A 27,604-nucleotide genomic window follows, 5' to 3' on the forward strand; every position below is an offset into this window, starting at 1 on the left:
TGAGATTTAATGTCCTTTTCCTCTTCACAGTGCTGGGGTTTTGTCTGCTTTGAACCTGTGCAGGTGTTAAACATGCTGTCACACTATCTGTGAGAAAGGTATTAAAGAAATCACTATCTTCAAGTAACATGCAGAGTACCTTCCAGCACTGTGAATGCTAGTCAGTAGGGATGATGATTCTAGCTGGACACTAAGTAGAGTTCTCTGTTTTCTTTGACATAAGTAGGTGCTGACATGTGTATCAGTCTTGATGTGTCTCAGAAACACTGTTTCCTTTGAGTCAACCACCACCTCTGCCTCTTACAATCTCTCTGCCTACCATGAACACTGGTTTTAAGACCAGGGAAAAAGTGTTCTGTCCATGAGGTAAGGGAGTTTGGAGACAGCATTCTCAGTAAAGGATTCCTTGAGTCCACAGACCAACAATGCTGGGTTTTTTACTCATGTAACTACAACCCCAGGTGAATTCTTACTAGATGCAGCAAAAGTTAACTTTCTCATTGCAGAGAAAATGTATCTGCTCAAAACAACCAAAGAAGAATTTATTTTGTCTCACAGGTAAAGAGAAGTCTATCATGCTAGGTGACTCATGGCACCAAAGGTGCTCATGGCTTTTTGTTCTTAGTCAGAATCCACTAGAGATGGATGCATGTGCCCAGTTTTCTTTCTTCTTTGTATAGAAAACACATGGAGTGAAGGTACCCAAACTTATAATGAGTCTGCCCAAATCATTAACCTAGTCTAGAAAGTTTCTCATGTGAATCCCAAAATACGTGTTTCCATCAAGTTGTCAATCAACACTGAGAGCGTATGTGGCACTTTTTACTCTGGTGTAACAAGAAGTCCTCTTTGAATCATCCCAGTATCCATGGCTACTACAGCAGGCCAACCCAGTAGCAACTAGGTCTATGATAATATTAATGGAACTACTAACACTTCCAAGGAGACACAACTCTAGAGCGTTAGGAGACCCTCATATAAGATTGGACTTGGAAAGGGGCATGGTAGAGATGAGGGAGGGAGGGTGGGATTGGGAGGGGATGAGGGAACAGGATACAGCTGGGAAACAGAGTTAATAAAATATAACTGATAAGAAAAAAATAAAATTAAAAAAAATATCTATTCAGAAGAAAAAAAAAGATTCCATCTCTTGTTCCTCCCACTTTGCACAATTGTGAATGGTTGTGGAAGGTGCTAAAGCATATGGGTATAGAAAAAAAGATAAATTAAGAACAAGATTTCGTCATGCAGTTCTCTGGAGGTTGCCATCAATGGTTGACTGTGCCTTTCTGGTGACCCAACTACTGGCTGGTGGGAGATTGTATGATGTAACAGTTTAGGGCTCATTCATGCTTGTACAAGGAGTCTTTTACATGTGCTCTGTAAACAAGCCTTAAAAAGTCATTGGTCTATCAAGTTGGACTTTGGAGTAATCGTACTTTGGCCTTTTGGTGCCTACCTGAAGTGAAAATGTGTTTGATTCTTCCCAGGAAAAGTTAATGCAACACCATCAAAAAACAAACTGTGAAAAACAATAACAGATACCTGATGGATAGTTTAACCTCCTTTCTAAATAAGGCATTCTCCAGAGTAATCAACTTGCCAAACATAAAGCATGACAGCAAGGTCTTGGTGTTATGATCTTAACCTTCCAGAGTCTCCATCTCCATTCCCTTAAGAATCCAATGTTTATTATTCATACAGAAAAACAGAAAAGCAAGGAAAAGAAAATCAGGTTGGGTCACTTAAGACTCTACTCACAGAGGAGAAAATAAGAGGAAGAAAGCAGGGTGGGCCCTCAGATGTTTAAGAATGCTGTTTTAAATGCATCTAAAGCACTTGGAGCATTGCCAGCCAGGGTGCAGTGTGGCTGTAAGTAAATATCTTACAACATAGGCACTTAGCAGAACAACACGCCTGACGCAGTACACCTGCAGGAATGAGGAGAAAGCTGGCCCACTCAGGGGAAATAAGTTTCCAATAAGCTCTTTCTATTCCTTCCCATTCTGCCTTTGATTTATTGCCCATGTTACACTCTGCCAGGACGAAAGCTTCAGCTTTCAGCATGAAATGATATTCCAGACACCACTAACTATATTTGTAAGACAAGGGCAGCCAACAAAATTAAACTTTGAGCACAGATATGGGCTGTTATTTAAAGCTGGGGAGAAATTATGGGAGGATTATTACCTTATCAAAACACATTCCAGCTATGAAACAAGAACTGAGTTTCTCAGTACCTTTAGCAGTGTGCTAATTTATCTTCCTCCTTGCAAGGATTTAGACTTTCATTGCCAATTTATTGAAAAGCCTGACAAATGTCAGTGGCCTAAGTTACAGGACATCCAGGCTTACATAGTTATTGCTAGGAGAGCTGGGAGTCAAGACCTTCAGAGGAAAATTATATGTGCTGTTCCTTTGAGTTTTATTGTTCTACTTTCATTTGAATAATCAACTTGAATGGTCAATTTGATCTCCATCTTTTTGAAGTTCCTCCTGAAAAGGGAATACAAACATACACAAAACTGATATATTACCATAAGGAGCCACATTCTTTCCTTTGTTTTTGCTTGTTTGTTTGTTATAATATAGCATATTTTATGTACACTAAATTGCCCCAGTCTTTTAACATTTTTGTATGTCTCTATCTGTGTGTATGTGGTTGTCTCTGTGTGTTCAGGTATATACACACCACAGTAGACATACAAGAGTTAGAGGAAATTCTCAGGTATGGGTTCTTCCCTTCCATATTTTTTGAGGCAGGATCTCTTGTTCTGTGGTGCATTTACTAGATGAGCAGGTCTGTGAGCTTCAAGGGAGCCTGGTGTGTTCAGCTTCCCTTTTTTACCACAGTTGCACTAGGAATAAAGACCTATGCTTGTACTAGGACAAGTGTTTTTATATGGGTTCTGGGAATCTGAACCGGGGACCTCATGCTAGCATAGACTGATCCATTCCCCAGCCCTGCATCTTTTAAAGCATTACCTCCTTGAATCTTTTTTTCCCCATTCTTTAGTAAATACTCCAAGGAACTGGAAGTAGGGATCTAAATGTGTATTTGCACACCCATACCTATACCAGCTACACAAAACAGGAAAAGAGAAGCAACTCAACTGCCACTGCATGGATGAAATACATAAGCAGGGGCTGGAGAGGAGGCTCAGTGGCCAAAGAGCACTTACAGCTCTATCAGAGGACTCCAGTTCAGTTTCCACCACCCACATAGCGACACACAACATCTATCATTACAGTTCCTGGGGATTTAAGCCCCTCCAAAGGCACTGTAGCATACTCGTAGTGCACTTACATACAGGCAAAACACTCATGCGTAAAAGAATAAATAAATTAGAAAGAATATTGAAATATACATGCTGAAATGGTAATTAGTTGGCAAGGAAGTTACCACAAAAGCTATACTATGGATGAAACTTAAAGATGATGCTAATTAGGTCAGTCGTTAAAGTATGAAGTCTGTATGATTCACCTTATGTGAGACAACTAGAGCAGTGATGATCATAGGATGGAGCTCAACAATAGAGCAACTCTCTACCCTTCATGTAGCCCTGAGTTCATACAACTCTATGGAAGGAAGAAAACGAGGGAGAGAGGGAGGGACCAAGGAGAGCTCCCTTGAATCTTTAATGTACAGTGAGAGGGAAACATTAATCAAAATTAACAGCAAGAGAATGGCTGCAATCCATTTTCATTATTGTCTGTAAACTTTAGAAGATTTTCTGTAATCTATTTTAATACCTTGAAGTAAGGTGACTATCTAGTTGAATTCCCTTCTTTCAGTCATAAGTGTGTTTCAGTGCACTACAAGATGAGATATGAGAGTAAGCACTGACAAAGACGGAACACAAGCACATGCCTTTAAGAAGGGTCTTTTACTTGAAAATATCCTGATGTTTGTTGAGGCTATTTAAAAAAGGAAACTCTCAAGGAAAGTTGTTCTAAGTGTAGTCTGTTTCTCCTGCACAGACTCTGAGGAGGTAAGTCAGTGGCAGTGTGTTCTGTAATATGTGTTCACAGTGGATGAAGGTAACAGTGACTGTCCATTTGTATAATTCACCGTTAAGCATATGCTTCAGGAGGGCACCCAAAGCATCCTTTGGGTGGGAGGAGGAGAAGGAGGAGGAGGAATAGGTCTTGTAATGGACTGCTAAGCAAGTGGTTCAGGAGGACAACCAAAGCATCCTTTGTGTGAGGAGGAGGAATAGTATCTATAATGAACTGCTTAGAAAGTGGTTCAGGAAGACACCTAAAGCATCCTTTGTGTGAGGAGGAGGAGGAGGAATAATTCTTATAATGGATTGTTAAGCAAGTGTTTCAAGAGAAACTGAATGCATTCTTTGTGGGAGGAGGAAAAATAGTTCTTATTCAAATGAGATTTACATAAGAGTGTTATTGCAAGGAATGGAGGTAGGCAGAGGAAGAGGCAGCTTCAAACCAAAGCAGTGACACTTGCAAAGACCCCAAGGGAAACAGAATAAGATGCTTTTGGTGACATAAATATAGAATCGAGTAAATACAGGTACAGGCTCCAATTTGGTATGTTGATATTAAGAACACAGAACTCAGAGGAAAGCAAGAAGCTGGGAAGGGCTAGATACTGAGATAGAACCAGGGACAATAGAAAGCTGTGAGGGAGCAGTGGCCTCAGCATATTTGAATCTTCAAATGACCACTTGGTCAGAATGTATAATATATACATATACAGATTAGAGAGCTCACTAAACACTGTGGTGATAATTTGCTTCCAAGATTATGGTGACTAGAGCAAAGATGACTGAAGTGGGAGTTGGTTGAGAGCTGGGATATGACTCACTTAGTAGGTATTTTCAGTTAGCATGAAGACTAAAGTCCAATCCTCAGAGCCTGTGCAGAAATGCTGGGTGCTGGAGAACATGCTGCCAATCCCAGCACTGAGATGGCAGAGACAGGCACATCACTCAGGCTGGCTAGCCAACCAACTAGCTGAGCCAGCAAATTCTAAAACATCAAAAGAGCAGTTCAACAAAAATCAAGGTGAACAGCTCCTGAGGAAAATCACCTGCACTGTCATCTGGTTTCTAGATACATATATTCACCTGCATGCACACACACAGAGGCAGAGAAGGAGAGAGAGAGAGAGAGAGAGAGAGAGAGATCTCATTTCACATTTACTAATTACTAATTTACTAATTACAAATTTACTAATTAGCATATCTGGCCAGTGAGATTCTATCCACATTTGTGGATGACAAGTACTGTACCGACCCCCGCAACCCATTCTGTACATCTCCAGTGAAGTACATGGAAGCAAGCTGCTTCTATAGCAGCTTTTGATATATTTTGATATATCAAAATATGATTATCAAAATACATACTTTGATAAATATTATCTTTGGTGATTCCTGTACCTTTATGTCATTATGCTCTGCCCCTTTGTCACTCTATTGTACAAATGTCTTCCATTTCTGTCAGGTGTTCTTTTGTACTGCTTTCCCCATTGGACTCAGCTGCCATTTCTGATGACCATTCCTAAAAGCAGAAAACTGAATGCTTGACCCTAAGAACAGGCACAGAAAGAGGCTTAGAGACAAACTCTGAGACCTTTCTAGCTTAGGACAAGAGTCTGGTCTCTTTGGAGACCAGAGCTAGTATTTTCCAACTAAGCCAATCCCAGATGCGTCCGGAATGATGTGACATGGTGTTTTCTGCTTTGATAAGCTAACTTTGAGAAAATATCACACACAGAAGGGAACTTCCCAGTAAATGTCCTTAGGGAGGCTTAAACAGCATATCATATATGGCTGATTATTTAACAAAACCTATAATTTCAGCTTGGAAATCATTTTGACATGGAATTGTGAAGCTAGTTCTTCTACCATTTCCAAAGCACCTGCATTTCCATTGAGAAGTTCTATCCTAGTTTGACTCCTAATCATATCATATTTATATTTAGGCTTTGGACTTTGCTTGGATGTGCTATAATTCTACTTGCTGTGCTTTATTAAAAAAAATAGCTCCATTTTTTTCTCTTCATTTCATGAAGTATTTTCAATTATATTTGCTAATACTGTCTTCCACATCTGATCTTTTCCTTTTTTGTTCCTGTATTATCTGATTATTCAGCACACCCATTCATCCCTGTTCAACACCCTGAGTAGTTTTTCTGATTCTGTCTTCCAAATTCATTGTCTTAAAAATCTCTTCTATCAAATGTTCAAGATTTTTTTTCTATTTATAATGTTCATTTTAAAGAAACATCATTTTATGTCATAGATTTACATATTCTCCTGTGTCTATAAAGATGTTGTATATGTTACATATACATGTTAATGTAGATATTGTACATGTTTGTGTGTATATCTACACATATACTTGCACTACATGAAAGGATAATTTTAATTTTTTCTTCATTTCCATCCAATATTTGATTCCTGTACCTGGAATTCTCTGAACCTGGTATTCATTAAATGGCAATAAGAGCTGGTCAAAGATCTCCAGACATCCACCTGTCTCTAACTTCCAGCATTGAGGTTATAGTCACATGCCACACACAGATTATAGTAGAGCTGTGGTCCTTCTGTTTGTATGAGTCATCTCCCATGTTCCTCTGAAGACTTATTTTCTCTAGTTTTCTGCAACATACTTTATTCTTCTGTTTGTGAATATCTTGGCTTGTTTATTTGATTATTTTATTTCTTATCTTGGAAGGTTTTTTGGGCACAGGTTTTTTGTTTTTAGTTCACCCATATGACTGAGACACTACATATCAGATGGAAAGTTCATTGTGGGCTGATCATATTAGTGAGCAGGTCCCATTGCCTGGGGATCATATGGGGAAGTGATTTTTCAATGGGGATATTTCTAAAGACCTAGACATGTACTGTTCATTCTTTTGAGAAAAAGAAAAAAAAAAAGAAAGAAAAAGTTCTTTTTTTTTATTGAAGAAGAAAAGTCAGAAAAATCAGACTGGGATCCCAGGACTCAGTGTACAGAGTGTACTTCATGCCTAGTAAGTGCTGTATCTACAATGAGACTTCTCAACTGGCTAAGTGAAAGTTGAAGGTGGAAAGAAAAATGCTGTTTATCTTCTTGGACTAATTTTCTGTATATTTTTCTTGGACTGAGATTTGACATCTCTCTACATACACACAACCTGATTTTCCCCCATTCCATGTTCAAGCCAAACGTTAGCGTGAGCCCAGAAGCCCCATGATAAGCAGTTGTGGTGAATCCAGCAAGCCTGGACCTGCTTGGATTAAGCTACACACAGCTCTTAGCCCAATATACTTAGTGACTTGGCTTCAACATAGAGTTGAATGTATGCCCCTTGCGAAGCAATGGGGTTCCCCAAAGCCTTCAGTAATCACCCTTGTGTGGCTGAACACCTCTCATGGATATCCCAGAGATACGGTCAGTTTCGTGATGCAGACTATGCAGGATTTGGATGCTGGCACAACAAGGCAAGGTAATTTCATGGAAAATTCCTTATTTACTAGTTTATAACTAAGAATGATGGGTGTGTCTATTACTAATATTAAATGCATCTTGAGGAAGGATGTGTGCAATGAACAGAGACCTACATAACCTTAGCCTATCAATAAAAATAGAAAACAAGTCACATGCTTTCCCTAGCAACCAATTCCTCCTCTTCTTCTTCTTCCTCCTAGCATTTTCAATTCTTTCTAAAATTTCTTTATATAATTTTGGAAGTTTGGAAACAGAGTTAATAAGTTTGTATAATTATCCATGTTGAAACAAGGCCCTGCATATTTGTATGTGGTTTGTCTGAATATGGCTAAGCCTTATTATTAACTTTAAAAACACTTGTTAGAAGATTCACCCCTGTTTATGCTACTCTAATGTCTCAGCTTGAACAGGACTCTCAAACTATGCTAGCTCCTTTCACAGCCAGGGGCTGTAGCTGTGCCCTACAACATGTGTGACAGAAATTGTCACCAATGGAGAAGTTTTCTTCCCTCCAGATTCCTGTGTGTGTTTGTGTGTGCCACAGTCGAATTACCAATGAGCTCTGTGGTAGTCTCTTATTATTTTATGCTGACAACACATTTCTAAAATGTTTCACTGTTGGTTCCTTCTCACTCATAATTTCAAACTGAACCTCCTTTAAAAAAATGTCTCTTATGTGAAACTTTGAGGTCAGCAAACACAGGAATACTTCAGTGGCCAGTGACCTGTTTTGGCACTGTCCAAGCACAACGTTCTTCCAATGTTAATATGCATGTCAGCACAGCCTGAGACACTTACCTGCAAGAACTATCTACACCCTTTCCCAAAATTTGAGCAATTCACAAAGCAATCAGTCAGCAGCTTTGGACACTTGCTGCAACCTGCGGCATGTTCACCCTCTTCTGACCAATAGAGGAAGCTTTACATGTCCTTAAGGAAGATTCAATTTAGACAGGTTCTCTGCAATCATACTCTCATATCTGCTCTGAACTTGTTTTGGGTTTTTGTGTAAAAAGGCAAAACTGTTGTGAAGTAAACTTTTAAGAAGAACCCCATATAACCAAATAGGTATATTATTAAAATCAGATGCATTTTGGGAAGGGAAAATCAGAGCAGAAAAATGATTATATAATTTAACATTTCTACCAAAAATAGAACCCCTCAATTTATGCTGCTTAGAAACTCCTTTATTCTCTTCAAAATCCAGACAAAAAGAGACCCCCTAGAGTTACTTGGGATGCTGGAGTATCTTCAGTCACATGGCTCATATCTCACGTTTGACCACTTATTTATTTCTAATCTTTATCACTGTTTTATTTTTGGCTAGTTTCTTTCAATATTTGGCAATTTCCTTGTGTGTGTGTGTGTGTGTGTGTGTGTGTGTGTGTGTTTCATTACATTTTTGAGTAACGGGCCTTGAAACACTCACCCTAAACTTAGATCAGTAATAACATTATCACTAGAGATAGTGTTGGGTTCAGGCAGCCAACACTGTGTTCTCCACAAAGCAACTCCACGAATACTCAAAAAAAAAAAAAAACTGCGGTGGTGGTGAGGGGTGGCCTGTCATAGGAGATAAGCACACTGTATGCACAGAAGGATGAGGACAGAATACAGACATCTACATGCCAAAGCACTGAAGAGCAAAAGAAATTCATGACCATTCTAGTTACACTTGCTGCCAAAAGGAAAATGAAGTGCACAGAAAAGGGTTTGAGTTAGCACCTTCTTTTCCATCTCAAGATGTAAATGTTTTACGGGTCCAGTTCAGCAAGGAGAATAACAGCATGACTTTTATGTGAAAGGCTTTCTTTGCACAAATGACAAACATTTCCTTCATCCTTAAACCTATAATTAGAGGTTTAGTCCCAAAGTTAAATAGACAATTCCCTAATCTTTGCACTCCAGCATTAAAAAAAAAAAAAAAAGATCCAGGTGGCTCAGTGTGCAGCCAGCTAGCTCTTTGGTGCATTCTGTAATAACTCTATGTTGCATTTATCCCCACAACTTTCATCAGAGTTCTCCAAACCCTATAAAAGCAGGTTCTTACTAAACCCTGAAACCTGCTTGAATAACAATTACCCTAAATTTACAGATGAAAAAAAGGGGTACCTCAAGTACCTGACCCTCCCAACTCTACTATGTTTTCAAACCTCTGAGCTTCACAAGGGAAGAAAATAATTAGAGGCAGACTACAGTGATAAAAAAGCAACCTTGCTTGAAAAAGAACCAAAAAATTGCTCAGTTCTAAGAACATTTCTTAAGAGTTGATTAGCAACAGAACAAGAAAATTTGAACACAGGGAACTTCCCAGAGACTCATACTCCAACCAGGGACTATTCATGGAGATAACCTAGAACCCTGACAATGCAGCCATTCCTGATGTGATCTGATAGACTAAGATCAGAAAGAAGGAGAGGAGGACCTCCCCTATCAGTGGACTTGGGGAGGGGCATGCATGCAGAAAGGGGGAGGGGAGGGTGGGATGGGAGGGGAGGAGGGAGGGGCTTATGGGGGGATACAAAATGAATAAAGTGTAATTAATAAAAGTTAAATAAAAAAATAAAAAAGAGTTGATTAAACTAGGAAAGTACAAAGTGAGAAGAACCAGAAGCTTTTAGAAAATACAGCCACAGAGCAGCTGATCAACAGTCCCAATCTCCACCTCTGCGCATGTGCCAAAGGTGGCTCAATGGAACTTCAGAGAGACTACCCTGAGGAACAGTAACACTCAGTTCAGCCTCCACTGGTGCCCAAGTTTATTCAGAAGCCTTTGTTCATTAACACACCAGGAAGGAAGCACACCCTCTTCCCAGAGTACTCCATTGCAATCCTGTGACATTGTTTCCTCTAGAGAGCTGGAGATTGGGGAAAGGCGTTGCTCTTAAATGAAAAACGGACCTTCAGATTGTACTTCTTTTGGGTAAGGCCCACTGGAAAAACTTGTAAGTAGTCGTCAAAAATTGCTGAGTTTACTCTCTGCAGAAGGCCTGATGCTAGCAATTTTTTTGCTCATCCTAACACTAAATTTCTGCCTGAATGTGTTCACTTCTTCCAGTTGTTCGAACATGGGACTCTGACCTAGAACCTGTAGCTATGAGGAGAGTTTCCTCCAGGAGTATGCATGCCTATCACCAAACCCCTTTGCTTTCCCTGCAGCGTGCACTGATTGGAGAATTACGTGGTCCAGTGATAAAACTTTCTTCTGTGAAAAAAAAAAAAAAAAGTACCTTAAAAGATGCAGAACTAATAGAACCTATGTATATTTTGTCATGGGCCATTTTTAACATCTTCCATAGCCTTACTTGGTCATCTTAGTTTCTGAGCTGACATCTTCATGACTGACAAATAAAACCTTTTGTGGTATATTAACTTGAGAGGCCATGACCTCTCACCAACCAAATGACTGAGTCTCAGATAATATCTGCTTTAACCACCCTAATATTTTCTAGTGTTTTGGAGAAGTGCCTTAATTGTGATTTTCTTGGTTCTGTTACCATAAAAATATCACCAAACTGTAATGTTATCACATTGTAACATAAAATTTGAGGTACCCAAAATCTGTGTTCTGTGAGTACTCCCTGTTCTGTGACTCAGTCACTCATAGTTAGCTCTAGGATTAAAATGCCTAATGTCATTTTTTAGGAGAGAGTTGAGTTTTTAAGTTAATACCTCCCTCTTTTTATCTTTTCTTTTCACTGCATCAAAAGGCTAACCCATTGTGTTTGGTTACAAAATCTTCACATAGACTCCATGGGGACTTCCTACACTTGCTAGTTGTGTGATTCTTTCTCTTACTAGAGGCAAAATACATATTTCAACCAGAGAACATTCTGTGAGTTAAGATGCTTTGAGCAATAGTGATATTATTAAGATGAATCAAATGCATTTCTTTACTTCATGAATTTTCTGAAAGTCAGTAATACTTTGTTTTTCTATTACATATACATCTATCCTTATCTAGTACATTTTAGGTGTTATCAATAAAATGTGTATATTGTGGTGTATCTACACAATGGAATATTACTCAGCAATAAAAAAAACAAGGAAATCATGAAATTTGCAGGTAAATGGTGGGATCTGGAAAAGATCATCCTGAGTGAGCTATCCCAGAAGCAGAAAGATGCACACGGTATATACTCACTCATATAGACATATAATATAGGATAAACCTACTAAAATCTGTACACCTAAAGAAACTAATCAAGAGGGAGGACTCTTGCTAAAATGCTCAATTCCTACCTAGAAAGGCAAGGAGGCTGGACATCAGAAGAAGGAGAAAAGAGGGAACAAGTCAGGAGCCTGACACAGAGGATCTCTGAAAAGCTCTGCCCTGCAGACTATCAATGTAGATACTGAGATTTATGGGCAACCTTTGGGCAGAGGGCATGGAATCTTAGGAAAGAAGTGGGAAATAGTAAGATCTGAAGAGGACAGGAACTCCACAAGGAGAGCAACAGAACCAAAAAATCTGAGCACAAGTATCTTTCCTGAGACTGCTATTCTAACCAAGGACTATGCATGGAGATAACCTAAGACCCCTGCACAGATGTAGCCCATGGCAGTTCAGTATCCAAGTGGGTTCCATTGTGATAGGAACAGGGACTGTCTCTGACATGAACTGATTGGCCTGTTCTTTAATTACCTCCCCCTGAGGGGGAACAGCATTACCAGGCCATAGAAGAGGACAAGGCAGCCACACCTGATGAGACCTAATTGACTAGGATCAGAAGGAAGGAAAAGAAGTCCTCCCCTATCAGTGGACTTGTGGAGGGGCATGCATGCAGAGGGTGGAGGAAGGGAGGGATTGGGATGGGAGGAGGGAGGGAACCACGGGGGGGGGGGGAGGGATACAAAGTGAGTAAAGTGTAATTAATAAAGAAAAATAAAATAAAAAATGTGTATATTGAAGATTAATATTAAATGTGGCCACATTTGGAGATGAAAATTAGTATCAGTTGTTACACTAAGAATAGAATCTACCTCTGTGTGGAGACATACCATTACATCCTGACCAAGTGTTATCTAACTGGACTGGCCACTCACCTTTCCAAGGGACCACCCCTCAGGAAGCCTGGTTCACATTAAATCAAGTTAAGAGATGGAAAGTTTAATTATTCCTTTAAGGACATAATGTATCTTTGTTTTACAGAATCCCTCAGTGCAGCTCCATAATTGCCATGAAGTTATGTTGGATCTGTCTTCCTTTCTGACACTGTAACTCTTCCAATTTCTTCTGTTTTGCCCTTTCTTTCAGATGCTGGCAGAGCTCACTTGTCCTTTTTCGACATTCCCAGCTTTCTTACGTTTTTTCTTTTTTTGCCATGTGACCAATCTCCACACCTAGCTCTAAGAGCATGTCTCTCTCTCTTCATCTTCCTTGTCTTTGTTTTCTGGGCAGCTGCCGAGTGTTACAATTTGCCTGCTTTGGAGTTTTATTTTAGATTTTAATTAAGTTATCTTTGAACTTCTTTTTTGAGCTCATTCTTGACTACTTTTAAAAACCCAAAAGGGGAGATCAATTTCCCCAGTTATGAAACAATGTCATAAATGATATTCCCTCATCTAACCGAATTAGAATACTTCAAAGAAAATAATTAAAAAAAACACAAGAGGAATTCAGAATTCTCCTTCTTTCTCTTTCTTCCTACTCTCTCTTTCTCTCATGCTCAATCCTGCTCTTTCACTCTTCCTCTCCTTCTTCTCCCATTGATGTAAAAACATAACACAAATGGTGGTCAGCAAAATAGGAGAATATCACCAGAAAATAGCCTGTTTGCCAACACTTGATTTTGCACTAATCTTCAAACACTGTGAAGAAATGAGTTCCTCCTTAAGTCACCCAATCGTCAGCATTTTGCCTGAAGCCCTCACAGACTAAGACTATACTCAATAGTTGTTTGTAGAGTTAATTATATCTCTTATTTCATTAGCTTCATTTCTAAATAAGGCTGTGATTACTACTCCTTGCCCAGGGACATAGAAGACTGATTCAGAAGCTTCAACTGTCCATATTTTGGTTTCTTTTGATGATGGTTTATGCAGGCAGGTAGTTCCACATTCATCGTGACTGAAACACATAGAGAGTTTATACCATGTTTAATTGTATCTGCTGACTTGGAGTTAAAGTGTATGGCCAGGCAGTACACAGGACTTTTTATTAGTCTTTCACATAAACTCTCTTTTCTGGTATTTATCCCCTCTGTTGATCTCCCTACTTTTTTAGAAATTATTTTTTACAAAATATTAGAAAAAGGCATTCTTAAATACTCATGCTTTCGTGCTTGTGTGTAGAAAAAATCTGCTATCCTTGTTCAATGGCAGCCTCTTAATATGAGACTACTCATAGCCTTATCTTTCACCTTCCTCTAGTAATTTTCTGCCTGTGAAACACTCACCTTCTAGGCTCTGGGCAGTTTCCACTTCCTCTTCTAATTATGCTTTAACATCAAATGTTTTTAATAGTTTCCTTTGCTTTCATGGTCTGATAATACAATATCAAGCTAATAATTCATATTATTGCTGCTATCACTAAGGTGATGAAATGATGTGTACATTACTGTCTATGAGGTACATACATATGCATCATTTTGTTTTGTCTTCACTTAACTGGTAAAAATAAAATACCGTGTATTGAGTAACTCTTGACCTAGCTATAAGACCTTCTATTTTATTTTCTTATGCTTTCAGAAGCTGTAGATACAACACCGGGCTGTTTAGTTTTTCCTCCTGGAGAAGGCTCTCATCTTTGCTTGTTGAGACTGACTTCCCAACTTTGTCCTTATTTGCTATGGAAGAAGGGGAATAAAGTCTTCTAGTGTCTTCTCTGTGATCAGGGCTCTAACCTCCATGACCTCATTTGACTTAATTACTCTGTTACACCAAATACAACCTTAGTGAAGAGGGAGAAAACAGGACTTCACCATCTAGGCTGGGAAGCAGGGACAAAGTTCAGTTCATAATAATATTTAGATTTTTAGGAGAAAACCAAAAATTTAAAGTGTTCATTACAAAGAAAAGAAGAGAAATAAGAAACAGTGTCAGCCTCTCTTTCTATCTACATGTCTTTCTTCCCCTGCTTAGACCCACAAGTTAGCACTGTGGATTAACTCTATGAAACTGGGCATGTCCTATCCTCAAGGGGCACTCATAGCCATTGCTGAAAGGTCACAACAGGTCACAGCAACGTTTTATGACATGGAATATGAAAGGAAAGGAAGAAATTATTTAAAACACACACATGTATGCAATGATGAAATCAAATGTAACCTAGAAACTATCAATAGAGTAATCATAGTGGTCAGGGCCGAATGAGACATGAAGAAAAACAACAAACAAACAAACAAACAAAACATTCTGGGGTTTGCTTCTCTAGCTCTGTGTACTTCACCTCTTTCTGCCCAAAGGATATCAAGCATAAACTGGTGTCGAGAAATAAGTGACAAGAGGTGGCAGTGACCTCTGAAGTGCTTTTGTGAGAAGAAGCAGGGAGTGTAAGGTCATCCTATTGTGAACTTGACTCTGGCAACTGTTCAGTTTTTTTGTTTTTGTTTTTGTTTTTTTTTGTTTTGTTTTTTTTTTTTACTTTGAAGGTTTTTTTTTTTTTTTTTTTCTGTCATGGTACATTCTTATTTCTGTTTCCACTGAGGTAGTACATACAAAATACAAAGTATCTCAGGTCCTAATTATTCCTTTTGAGGTGTGGGCAATCAGTAATTCAGACTGTGAACCTTATAAATTTATATGTTCAAAAAACTGATAAAAGAGAAATGCTGAGGCAAAGGCACACAAATCACTCAATGCCAGAGGCAGCTGAAGAACCACAAAGGAAGGTGACCTGCAAACACCATTTGAATTTTGTATGACTTTCAGCATAGATTGATGCTTTTTTCTTTTTTATGCATCTCCTAACTTCACTTATTTCAACCAGCAAGAAACCAAAAACACCAATTAAAATATTTGCAAGGGGGGGGTACATATATAGACAGTGTGATGCTTAGCATTGTTTGTCAACTTGACAGTATCTAAAATAACAAATAACGAAAGAGATAAGCCTCAGGGCGTACCTTTATCAGGATTAGATTAATTGAAGTTAAAAAACCTACCCTAAATATGGCCTGGGGTCCTGGACTGGACAGAGAAGAGGAACTGAGATGAGTACTAGAATCCATTTTTCTCTACTTCCTGGCTACCTTCAGCTATTTGTACCTTCTGGGATGGACTGTACCCTCAAACTATGACCCCTTCTCATTAAATTGCTTTCTTTGTACAATTTTTCAGAGCAAGGAGAAAGAAAATAGTTTACACAGTTTCACACACATTCACATTTTATAACATGCAGAGAAAATAACACAATAAAATAAGGAAAAGGTAATTAAAATGTTTTTATCAAAATTTTGTCTGCCAAGAGAATACCGACGTATCTCACATGACTGAGAAGTCATCCTCTTTAAAAAGTTTGTGATTTTCCAGGGTAAATCAGTTAATTTTGTTCTCTTCTTCTTGTACCTAGTATCTATGACTTTCCCGGGAGATAATCTAGCTGTACTCAGCCTGTATGAATCATATGTCTATGAGAAACCTGTTCTTATATATGGCTGAGAAGTGGAATCCTTAATGGTAGGGCATGGTCCTGTCTGTCTCTTTGATGTATTAAATACTTCCTGCCATTTATAAGGAGCTTCAGGAACATTTGTCAGATGACAATTTTGAAGAAAAAGTTCGGTATTAAGGGAAAGGGAGATCTGTAATTCAGTAAAATGTCCAGCTCTGCCTTATTTAATAAAGCACTTTGTAAGGACTTGAGTTTGATGTCATGTGTGTTGGCATGTACCTCTAACTCAGCATCTGGAAGGTAGAGAAAGACAGAATCTTGGAGCTCACAGGCCAGCCAGACTCTCCTAATTGGCGAGCTCCTACCCAATGAGAAACAATCTCTCAAAGAAGTAGATGAAATTCCTGAGGATGAAGCAGCAGGTTGTCTTCCAACTTTTACATGTTCAAGCATGCATGCACACATACACACACATATACTCAGAGAGAGAGAAAGCGAGATAGAGAGAGAGACATTTACAAGCATACAGAGTAGAATGAAATGTAGAGATCAAGGGTATCCTTAGAGCACTTTTCTCTCTAGACAGCCTGCTTCCATTTAAAACTTCTATAATTGCCGGAGTTTCTGAGTAGCAGAGTGTGATTCAAAACCTAGGCTTGTATCTCCTGGGGAGCTCCCTACCTCATAATCTCCCCCTCATCCTCTGAGTGTGGGCGTGTGTGTGTGTGTGTGTGTGTGCTTATATCCCCCAAATGAAAATCTTTTCCTCTACTTAAGCCCTGTTTTCATTAAGTCACACAGTGGTTTAGGCTGAGCAAGTTCTGGACTTGAGACAGCAATACCAAGAAGGACAATGAAAACCAAACTGCTGTCAGGCCTATGCTCACACAGATGATTTTGACTCACAGGCATCTTCTTACCGCTGGCCTGAGGAACCATTTAAATTAAATTTACAAGTTACAAACTTTGCTTTGTATTTACAAGATTTATCCTTCTAATCCTGCGCCATGGCTTCTTATACTACAGTGCTGGAATTGGAGTTTGCATCCTCCTGAGAGAACAAACAGGATTCTTTTTAAGTTGGCCCATCGCATTACCATCACCAGATTCCCAAAGTTATCTTAAAATCAGAACAAGGTAAGAAGCTTTCTAACACAATACTGCAGATTCTACTGGAGACAGGAGTGAGTAGATTCTGTTTAAAGAAGGCTTTGAAGTAAACATCTTCCCTAATTAAACTTTTATTCTATTTTAACTCCTGAGAATTCTTAACTTTCAAAATAGGAACTGATTCTCATTCTCTCTCTCTCTCTCTCTCTCTCTCTCTCTCTCTCTCTCTTTCTCTCATTCTCTTTCTCTCATGTGTGTGTGTGTGTGTGTGTGTGAGTATGTGTGTGTGTGTGTTTATTTGTTTGGTTTGGTCTTTTTGAGACAGGATCTCCTGTAGCACATCCTGGCCTTGAACATGATACAAAGCTGAAGTTTTTCTTCAATATTGGCTGTCCTGTCTCCACATCAAGGAAGAATCATTGCTCTGGGATGGAAGAAAAAGTTTTTTACTGTTGTATATCCAAAATTCATTAAAATATTCCGTGTTCCTGATTCACTGTTAATCAGGTCAATGGTTCAATGCTCTGAATTTACCTGGATAACAATGAAGACATGAATTCTTCCTAATTCTTTGAGGAACATTTCAGGTTCTGGAAATAAAGTCTTTACAGAAAAAATACCCATGGAAGACAATACAAGGAGGGAATGAATACCCACAAAATCTAAAACTTAGGAAGAAACTTGACTCTTGACAGTTGTTATTTTGCCTCTCAGCTACTCTTAGAACTAATACATATTTTCAGCCAATAGTCACTTACTTGTTATCTGAAGACCCCTAATATCAAGGAACTTAATACCATGATAAAGTTATTTTTCCATTGGTATAATTATTAATCTCTTAATTTTCTCCTTTGTTAATTTTAATTTTATTTATTTCATATTCTGACTTCACTTTCTCTTTCGTTCTCTCCTCCCAGGCCCTTTTCCTCTCCTCCCTCCACTTCTACTCCTCCTCCATTTCTCTTCAGAAAATCAGTGGCCTCTATAGATATAAACCAGTCATGGCATACCAAATTGTGGTAAGATTAGGACCTCCTCTTCTTTTAAGGCTGGAGAAGGCAATCCAGTAAGGAGAAAGAGTCCCAAAGGCAGGCAACAGAGTCACAGACAACTCCTGCCCCCACTGTTATGATCAAGTATTACAACTATAATATTTGTGCAGAGGACCTAGGTCAATCTTATGTAGGCTCCCTGGTTGGCAATTCAGTTATTGTGAGTCCCATATGGGTTCAGGTTAGTTGAATCTGTAGGATTTTGTCAAAGTCAAAGCTAGATTGTTTAAGAAATCCAATCACTCTGTCTAGATTGATTTTGCACATTTCAGGTAGTTTCTGAATCTGTCTCTTTTCATGTAGTCTGGAGACAGAATTGAATCTTGCTTGTCTCCACTCTCTCATATTTATCATAGTAGTCACCATTATGAGCATTAGCAGAACAATAAGGATAGTCATTCAGGGTGTCTTTGAGGGTTAAGGAGATGGCAAGAAGTAGCACAGATTCTAAATAAAGCATCTTCAAGACATACAGACTACTGCATGGTGGACCTTGGAGTGGAAGGTGAAATTAAGAGAGAGAGGGAGAATGAAGATTAGCATATGAAAAAAAAAGTTTGTTAGCAGAGAAACAGCTCCACTAAAGGTTACATGTTAACAAAGCAGAGTGTGTGTAAGATAAGTACCTATAAAGGGACATAACCCTCAAGCTCCAAGGATTTGAGCCTGAGGCTAAGACTTGCCCACTAGCCTACTGCCTATGCTTGAGTATTGCTTTTCTCCTTCTTAATAGGCTGTTTATCTCCATCATTCTTCATATGGCTCTGGCTGAATTCTTTGTTCCAGGACACTAGAACCTGGAAATCTCAGGAAGTATCTTCTAGGATTGGATCCACATTTGTATCAATAGAGCTTTCTGTGTCAAAGGCTTCTATAGTGAGTGAGACTAGGAAGCCATGCTGCACATCTGACCTTCCCCACCTGCCTGAGACCCACATAACCAACAGTTAAGACCTTGGCATCTCCTTGTTTCCTGACTTTAGTTAGGGTTCCTAAAGCACATATATCTATGAGGTTAGGTGGAGCTTCTAATAAAGGGCAAATTTAAGAATGTTTTAAAAAGAAATACAAGAAAATATGCCAGGGAGGAATTCAAGAATGATTCTTTACTAAAGAAATGTCAATTATTAAAAAAAAAATGTGATCAAAAGGCTAAAAGACTAGCACTTTGCATATAGCCTTTGTGATTAAGACAACAGAGACAGGTGTTGTGGTGCATAACTATCATCCCAGCACTCATGGGCTGGAGCAGTAGACCTGAGAGTTCCAGTGAAAGTCTCCTATAAGAAAATACAAAAACAATAAAAAAAATATAGCCTGACTATGCTACTGGGATTAGTAAGAGAGGCTGATACTCTCCTGTGACTATTAATCGTTGTGATATTATGAACTATGATGTCATTGTGCCTCAGTTTCTACAACTGTAGAAACCTGACATATTATATATATATATATATATATATATATATATATATATATATATATATTAGTATCAACTGGCAAACAGTTACTAGGACAGTTTGGCAGAGTATGGATTCATTACACTAATTAGATGCAGTGATTCCGGTTCTATATTTCATGTATTCTTGGTCTTCTTATTTTCAGAGTACAGTATGACTGGTATAGGTATGTGAAGGCTTACCCTAAAAACACTTCAGGTGACTCTTTCTATAACCATCTTAATATGATCCAAACACACAGAAGATGATGCAGGTTACAAGGACGATTACTGGGCTGCGTGTTGGGAGACATTCTTGTTTGTTTCATGGAATATCTATGTACCTTGAATGTACCTGCCCAAACTGTCCATGCCTCAGGATCCAAAGACATCCTCATATACTTGGCAGGCTTGACATGCAAAGCTGAAAGTCTGATCTGTTGGTGTGATTTTGGCAATAAACTAGTAAGTTGCTGATTAAATGGCCCATGACTGAGAGGACCTGGCTAACTCATTTTTGAGCCTAGGCCCAAATCTGGGCCATAGAGTTTGCACCCTTCCCCTTTTCCTGCATCATGAGTTCCTGGAGACCACAGGAGATGGGCAACTGATAGTGACTGCCCAATATCTAGCCAGAAACTAAGTCAGCCAAACAAAGAAAAGTCCCTATAAGGTAATCCTCTTGCACTCCAAAATGAAGACCAATCAAACACAACCCTCCATGTGCACTGGCCAATCCCTGTTGAAGTCATGGAGCCCCCATGGGCAAGGCCAATCTCCATCGAGCTCATGTAACCAAACTTGAAATTCCCCAAAAGCTTTTCACTTTGAGAATTCACTTTGTGGTTGACATTTTGTATGAATGGTTGACATTTTGTATGAACTGTTTCTACATTCTGTTTATTACTATTTATCTTTATATAATATTTGAGTCTGGGGTCTTCTTTCAGTGATTCTCAGACCATTACAGGGGCTTAAAAAATAATGGGTCCTCCTCTTCCTCCTATTCTTCCTCCTCATTGTCTTATTTCCCTTATTCAGATTTCTTTTCTGCCACTTCCTCTTTTTTTCCTCCTTCTTCTCCTCCTTCCCATTAATCTCCTTCTGCTTTTTCTTTTCTTTCTCTCCCTCCTTCCTGCCTGCCCATACTGACTGTTCTTTGCCTTTATCTCGGTCTCAGAATAATGACCTCTATAACATTTTATGGCCCTTCAATTGTTATTCTTGTGCTTTAGGCCTTTTCACCCCACATACTTTTAACTTTTCATTATATCTTTCAGAATAAATGATGTTTTTTTAAATATTCAAGTCATACATAGTATAACATGAGAAGGAAAAGTAACACACAAAAAATCATAAAAAGCATCCCAAGGGAAATATAAAATTTACACCTGATTTGTAGACAGGTCACATACATGTCACCTTCCATAGATGCCCCACTCCCCTTCCCCTTCTGCATACCACAGTCTACCCTAAAGCTTAACTGTGTGGGATGAACTGACCTAAAGAATACTGACATTGTACTAGAAGATTTCAAGAAGATTAGAACCACATTCTTGTTCTCAGGGGAGTGTTGTCTGAGATCAGGCTATACAAATAAATGTATTTGTTCTCGGCTTATTTGCTCAAATAATTATTACATACATATGGTAGAATTCTAATTCCATAGTAAACTTGGTTTTAGCTCTATTAAAAGGTTCTCTTCTGGCATAGTGTGATAAAAACATCATGTAATAAGAAAGCTGGACTTCCAACTGCTATCATCTGTGGTTACCATCAATATTTCTTATGTGATTTAATTTCTGTCCTCTCTCTAACCTTCTTATATCCACTAGGTTTACCTTCTTTCCAAAGCTCAATTCACATTTTTATTATATGCTCAAAGTTGCCAACATCATCTTGACAGCCTAGGTGCTATAGATACCTTGAATACTGAGAAACAAAGTCTTCTTTGCAAATTGTATTTTATCCAGTATGTCACTAGCAAAGAAACGCAGATAACAATGAGCTACAACTTTCAAAAGACACTTAAGTTCACCTATATATGTGAAGTCAGGGGACAATGCCATGGAAGAATGCATGAACTTTATAACTACTTGTAATATTGCAGGAAAGAAAAGTAGTTACAAAATTTTATTTGTGATACAGTAGTACTTTTTGACCAAGTAAAATAATCCAGGTCTTGCCATTTCAGAGTGGCAAATATCAGAGTTTGGTAGTCAGTCATTATGTAAAAAGAATTAATGCTCCTAAGAGAAAATAGACTTTCAAAAGTAAGGTCATGTGTCACAGGGTTATGGCTCCCACATTAGCTCAAAGGCCTGGACAATGCCCACGTATAAGCAAAGCCAGTATAGATGTGTTAACAGTCCCCAGTGATGAGTGTGGCAGCAAAGATGACAGTATACATGTGACATGCATTCCTCTGAATATCAGACCTGCTTATGATCTTTTACACTTAATGAAATTCAGAATGGAACAAATAATAAAGAATTATCACAACACAATCAAGACAAATCAGTCAATGAGTTTGAGACTTAAATGGCAAACTGACAATGGCCCAGAATACCAATTAAAGCTCATAAAAGTGAAGTGACAGGAAGGTTAGGCTTAGGTTGCCTAGCTGTGAGTCTCTGTAGAGCATGAACTTCCCCTCCTGCCAAGGCTGGCTGTGTGGCTTCACACCACCAACACTCACCATTCTTGGAGAGCAGAATAGCCAGAAAATTCTGAGAAGAGAAACTGAGGAAGAGCAAGAGGCTGGGGGCCTGTGCTGTCACGAAGCTCAGTGTAATGGTTTCTTTGGATGGAGCTATATCTGTATAGATAGCTGAAGATGAGAGGCTCGTGTTCTTGGTCACTGGGTGTGGTTCTTGAAGCATGTATGTAACAGAGGTGCCAGAATCAAAAAGCGCTGAAATCTCTGCAAAACAGAAGATAAGAAAGCATACTTTCAAACATTTAGTCAATTACTCAGGGCATCTTTAATGCATGCTCATTGCTTCCTCTGAACCTATCACTGTGTGAGAGGTGTTTGAAAAACAACAACAGACAATGTGGTTTTTAATAATTTTGAAGAGGCACCTGTGTTTGCCCACAGGTACAGGTGTGGATCCATCTTGATATTGGATATTAAGGGTTGGATATCTTCCTTTATCATTCTCTGCTTCATTTCTGAGACACTGAACCTGGAGCTCATGGACTGGCTAGACTGGCTTTTCAGAGAGCCTCAAACTCTTAAGATGCATCTCACATCCTATCTAGTGTTGATGCCTCTTGTTTCCTACATGGGCATTGGGGATCCACACTCAGACTCCTAAGCTTGTAAGGCAAGCATTTTGCTGACAGAAACATTCCCCAAGCCCTTTGCAGCCACTGTTTGTAATTGCAGATATGGCTGTGGAGGTTAATCTTAATACCCTTTCTTCTCTATATATCACATGTTTTTTAGTGAGATGATCTTTTTAAAGCAATGAAGAAAGAACATTGCCCAGCAGGGCTTGGGCTGATAGAATCACTGTGTTACAAGAGATTAGTGATTGGAAGATGGCTCCGTTCATCAAGAGTTTGCTGCACAAATGTCAGGAAGTGAGTTCGGATCTCCAGCATCTATATTAAAAGATAGGTGTGGTACTGTGCATATATAACCACTGACCTGGGGAAGCAGAGGCAGGAAGACCCTGGTGTTCATTGCCTAGCCTGGCAACGGATGAGTGCCAAATTTTGAAGAGAAAGTAAGGCAGACATTTGTAATTGACCACTGGCCTCCTCATACATGTGCATGCATACATGAATGCACACCCATACATATATATACACAAACTGTGAACACACAGAAGCAAAGAGAAAAAGAAGATAATTTAACCTAAGTTTATGGCAGCAGCCTTCATGAAATATGTTTTGTGACTGATGATATGTCTTCAACATGTGGAAACACTTATTCTGCCAGGATCTAGGCTGCTCTTGAGCTAACTTTTTTCATTTATTTATTCTACTTTCAATTTATTTTTTATAATTTATTTAGTTTACACTCTGATTGTAGCCCCCTCCTTCATATCCTCCTGGAGACAAACAAGAATGGAAAAGTTATTGTTTTATAGCAATGTATTGGTGCACCATGTTGACAAGGCGTCAGTCTTCCTTGTTTATTTTTGTCGACTTCAGAGGCCAGGATCATCTGGGATGAAGGAACCTAAACTAAGAAATTTTCTTCATCATATTGGCCTATAAACAGGTAGGGGTGGACATTTTCCTGATTAATTTGGGATAAAAGAGTACACTGCCCACTGTGGGCAGTATCATCTCTAGGCAAATGGCCCAGGTTTTTGTAAGAAAATAAGCATAACAAGCCAGGAAGGGTAAGCAAATGAGCAGCATTCCTGCATCGACTTTATTTCATTTCCTGCCTCCAGGTTCCTGCCTTGAATTCCTGCACTCCTGTCCCTGACCTTACAGGCCAACTAAACCCTTTCTTCCTTGAGTCACTTTTAGTCATGGCATTTGTCACAGCAACAGAAAGCAAACTAAGATAGGTCTAAAATGTATTATGATCATATTACCTCCAATTTCTCCCCTCTCCTGTATTCCCTCCTAACTTCATGGTATTTATTTATCAGCCATGGAGTCCAGTTCATAATGGCTTTATTGGCATGCATGCCAAGACCATCCAAGGGAGAATGGGCAACATACCTCTAAAGAAAACTGACCCTTTCTTAACTAATAGTCACAAACTGCCAATAGATTGTCCTCTCGGGATGGACCCTCCTTAGCCCCTCCAAAATCTATGTTGGAGTATTGTCTAGATTGATAATTTATGGGTTACGTGTAAGTAGCTACCACTGCTATGAGTTCATGAGGCCTCACCTACAAAATGGCTAGGAATGGCTCTGTGCGTAAACACAATTCTCACAACACCTAAGGACTGAGTTTGATCCATGAACCCAGAAGGAAAAATTCAACTGCTAAAAGTTTTCTGCTAACCTCCACATGTGTGCTGTAGTATTTGCATTCTACCAACAAAATAACCAAATGTCATAGAAAAAAATTAAAATTTTGTCTTCAGTGAAGAGCTGTTGGGATTAGACCTGTTTTATGTATTTCCAGCTCTAATGAAGGGTTTAGCTGTTAGTCTAAAAGTTTGTTCCTATAATTTATTTTTCCAAGGAGACATCTATGTTTCCTGGAACTAAAAGGCTTCCTAACCAGTTCGAGATAATGTCAGAATGAAGAGAGAAGTTAAATTACAGAATCCTTCAAGGGAAACACTGGGTACTTTTTTCCCTTTAACTTTTACATCAAATAAACTATTATTTAGTCTACTTTGATGGAGGAACATGGAAATATATTTTACAGCTGAAGAAATGGCTCTGTTGTTGCACTGCTTACACTGTGATCCTCAAAACCTATGTTTGAAAAAAAAAAAAAAACTAGCGTAGTAGTGGCTACAATTTCAATGCTGAGGAAGAAAGTCTGGCAAATCTATGTATCTTGCTGGCCAGCTACCCTTGTCCATTGGAGAGTCTCAAATAGTAAGAGACCCTTCCTCAAAATACACAGTAGATGTTACCTGAGGAACGTATGGCCATTTTGTCTTATGGCCTGCACACACATGCACATCTCTCTTCCATAGGAAGTATATATCTGTGGACACACACACAAAGATACACCAAAACGAGGTATGTCTTAGTGAATTGACAAGAACCATGTGGAATTACTGAGTCCTGTAGCAGTGAAAATATTTCATTATAGTATTAAATACTGTTCTTGAATATTGTTTACTTTGGGTGCTCAGGAAACTTCTTTTTTTTGTAAAGAAAAGAAATGTAAAAAAAAATATATAAAGGTTTCTAATAAACAAATATTTGTTAACTTGTTGACATGTGTTCATCAAAAAAATTTTAAAAAATGGATTAGGTATTTCTATACCTTCTTTTACACTCTGCGATTTTTAAATACATTTTCTAATTGATGTACTGTAACTAGAAATGTTATTATGTCACTAAACACAAACAGATGATCCACATGTAGTCATCTGCTGGTCCTTCAGTCTTGATGACTTGTTGCCCATTTTCACTTATTGCCAAGCACAACTGGACTGCCAGCAAGTACACAAGCCCAATGCACAGATATGATTGTGTTTATGACATGAGCTGAGTATAAACACATGAGAGTACAAAGCATGGGCACTATTTGAGGGCATTGAGAATGTTGGTTTAACAATGCCATGTAGATATTACATTGTCACATGGAGTAGCAATGGTGTAGATTGCCTGAAGGCATAGGTACCATTGTTTTAACCATGGTATGTGGGTAGGAGAGCATTTCCTGCAGTAGAAATGGTGTGGATGGCCTAAGGGCATGGGATCATTGGCCATAATATTTGGATGCTACAGGACCACACGCAGTAGTGGCATGCATGCCCACCTTACCTTTCTGGCAGAAAGGTCCCTCATATGGTGAGTTGGTACAGTCACAAGAGTAGCCGCTGTGTTTCTCTACACACTTGCCCCCATGGTGGCAGTTGCTTCCATAGCTGCTGCAGTGACCTGGACAGCCAGGTCTGACTCCAGGCGTGACCTTTGCTCTCTCTTCCAGATCTATTTTCTGTCCATTCAAGTGTAAAGAACGGATGCATCCAAGAAAGCCTTTCTGTCTTGATGATGTACCTCCTAATAGTGAAAAAGAGAGAAAACACAAAAAGTGCCATAGTTGTTTTCCATAGATACAACTGGTAGATCACAGAATCTCTAGCTGCCCCCTGTCCCAGAAATCAAGCCACTTCCTGCTATGGTCTCTTTCCCTAGACAAAATGAAAAGTCTGCTGTGACCATGAAGCTCTTCCTTTTCCCTCTGTAGTTGCAAGCAAGGCCTGTCCTTTCCCTACTGCCAAGACATTAGAGAACCTTGAGTTAAAACTAGATGCTGATGATGTCTAGCATGTAGACTGGGGTATTTGGTGGAGGACTTATATCCGTCTCCTTGAAAACCTGTAACAACAAGATACTTCCTCGTTTCTTGGCCTGTCAGGCTTTTGTGATCTTGATGCTATTACTCTCCCAAGTAATCTGAAGGGTAATTTCATTTTAGCTTCCTCATGTCCACCTGTAACATCTTATTCCATGAGAGTAACATCTTTGTAGTAACACTTAGCCGTGGTGCAATTATCAGCTGTGTTGAACCTTTCTTTAAGTTCCCAGAGAGAGAAAGGAAGTTAAAGAAACTGGAAGTCAGAGCTGGGAGTGTGAGTCAGTTGGTAGAGTGCTTGCCTGACAGGCATGAAGCCCTGAGTTCAGTTCCTAGTACCACATCATAACTATGCATGACAGTGCACATTAATAATCTCAGCACTTTGGATAGGAGGCCTGGAGGATGAGAAGTTCAAGGTCATCTTTGATTACATAGCACATTCAAGGCCAGCTTGCAATATATGAGACCCTGTTTCAAAGAAAAATTGTCTGGAGAAAGGGAAAAATGGAGAGGGAAATATAGATTTTCTTAAAATATTTAAAAACAAAAATTTACATGTTCATGGTCTCTGCCAATAAATAAAATATAAATTTTTATGCAGTGTATAGTGTTTCTCATCTGAAATAAAAGAGATAGAGTCAGTTTTCCCTTCTGGAAAGTTTGAAGAGCTGTTAGGTGCACAAAAGAGACAAAACTGGAACATATTCCCTTTCGCTTATATAGGACTATGCACTGAGAAAGGGAAAGACAGGTATTGGGGTTCAACTTTATGCCCCTCACTGGTTAGCCATATTGACAAATGAATTTAGGAAGTTTAAGCTATTCTATCTATTGTTCCGTGTGTTTATTGTAAAGCTTACTGAAGATCATGGAATACAGTGTGTTTTCAGTTACTGCTATCCTCTGGGCCTTCTCTTGAGTCTTCAACTACTGCCAAGAGACAAGAAGATGGAAAGCACAGCTAAATCCCATTATCCTGTATGTGTGAGCTGCTGAGAATTCTGGGAGATCTCAAAAGACACA

At 38.9% G+C, this 27,604-nt stretch overlaps 1 protein-coding gene across 2 annotated transcripts in view; it reads right to left on the reverse strand.

Moving 5' to 3' along the window:
* LOC129672149 (contactin-associated protein like 5-1) overlaps positions 1 to 27,604 on the reverse strand; it is a 784,596-nt gene that overhangs the window by 90,861 nt on the left and 666,131 nt on the right. For both annotated transcript variants that reach the window (XM_055601442.1, XM_055601432.1), the window contains exons 18-19: positions 26,044 to 26,283; positions 22,314 to 22,538 (exon numbers count right to left, since the gene is read on the reverse strand). In XM_055601442.1, coding sequence (XP_055457417.1) covers positions 22,314 to 22,538; positions 26,044 to 26,283 — 465 coding nt within the window. The remainder of the gene's footprint in view (positions 1 to 22,313; positions 22,539 to 26,043; positions 26,284 to 27,604) is intronic.

The sequence above is a fragment of the Psammomys obesus genome, unplaced genomic scaffold (assembly GCF_907164565.1).
Source record: "Psammomys obesus unplaced genomic scaffold, mPsaObe1.curated_primary_1811, whole genome shotgun sequence".
NCBI lineage: Eukaryota > Metazoa > Chordata > Mammalia > Rodentia > Muridae > Psammomys > Psammomys obesus.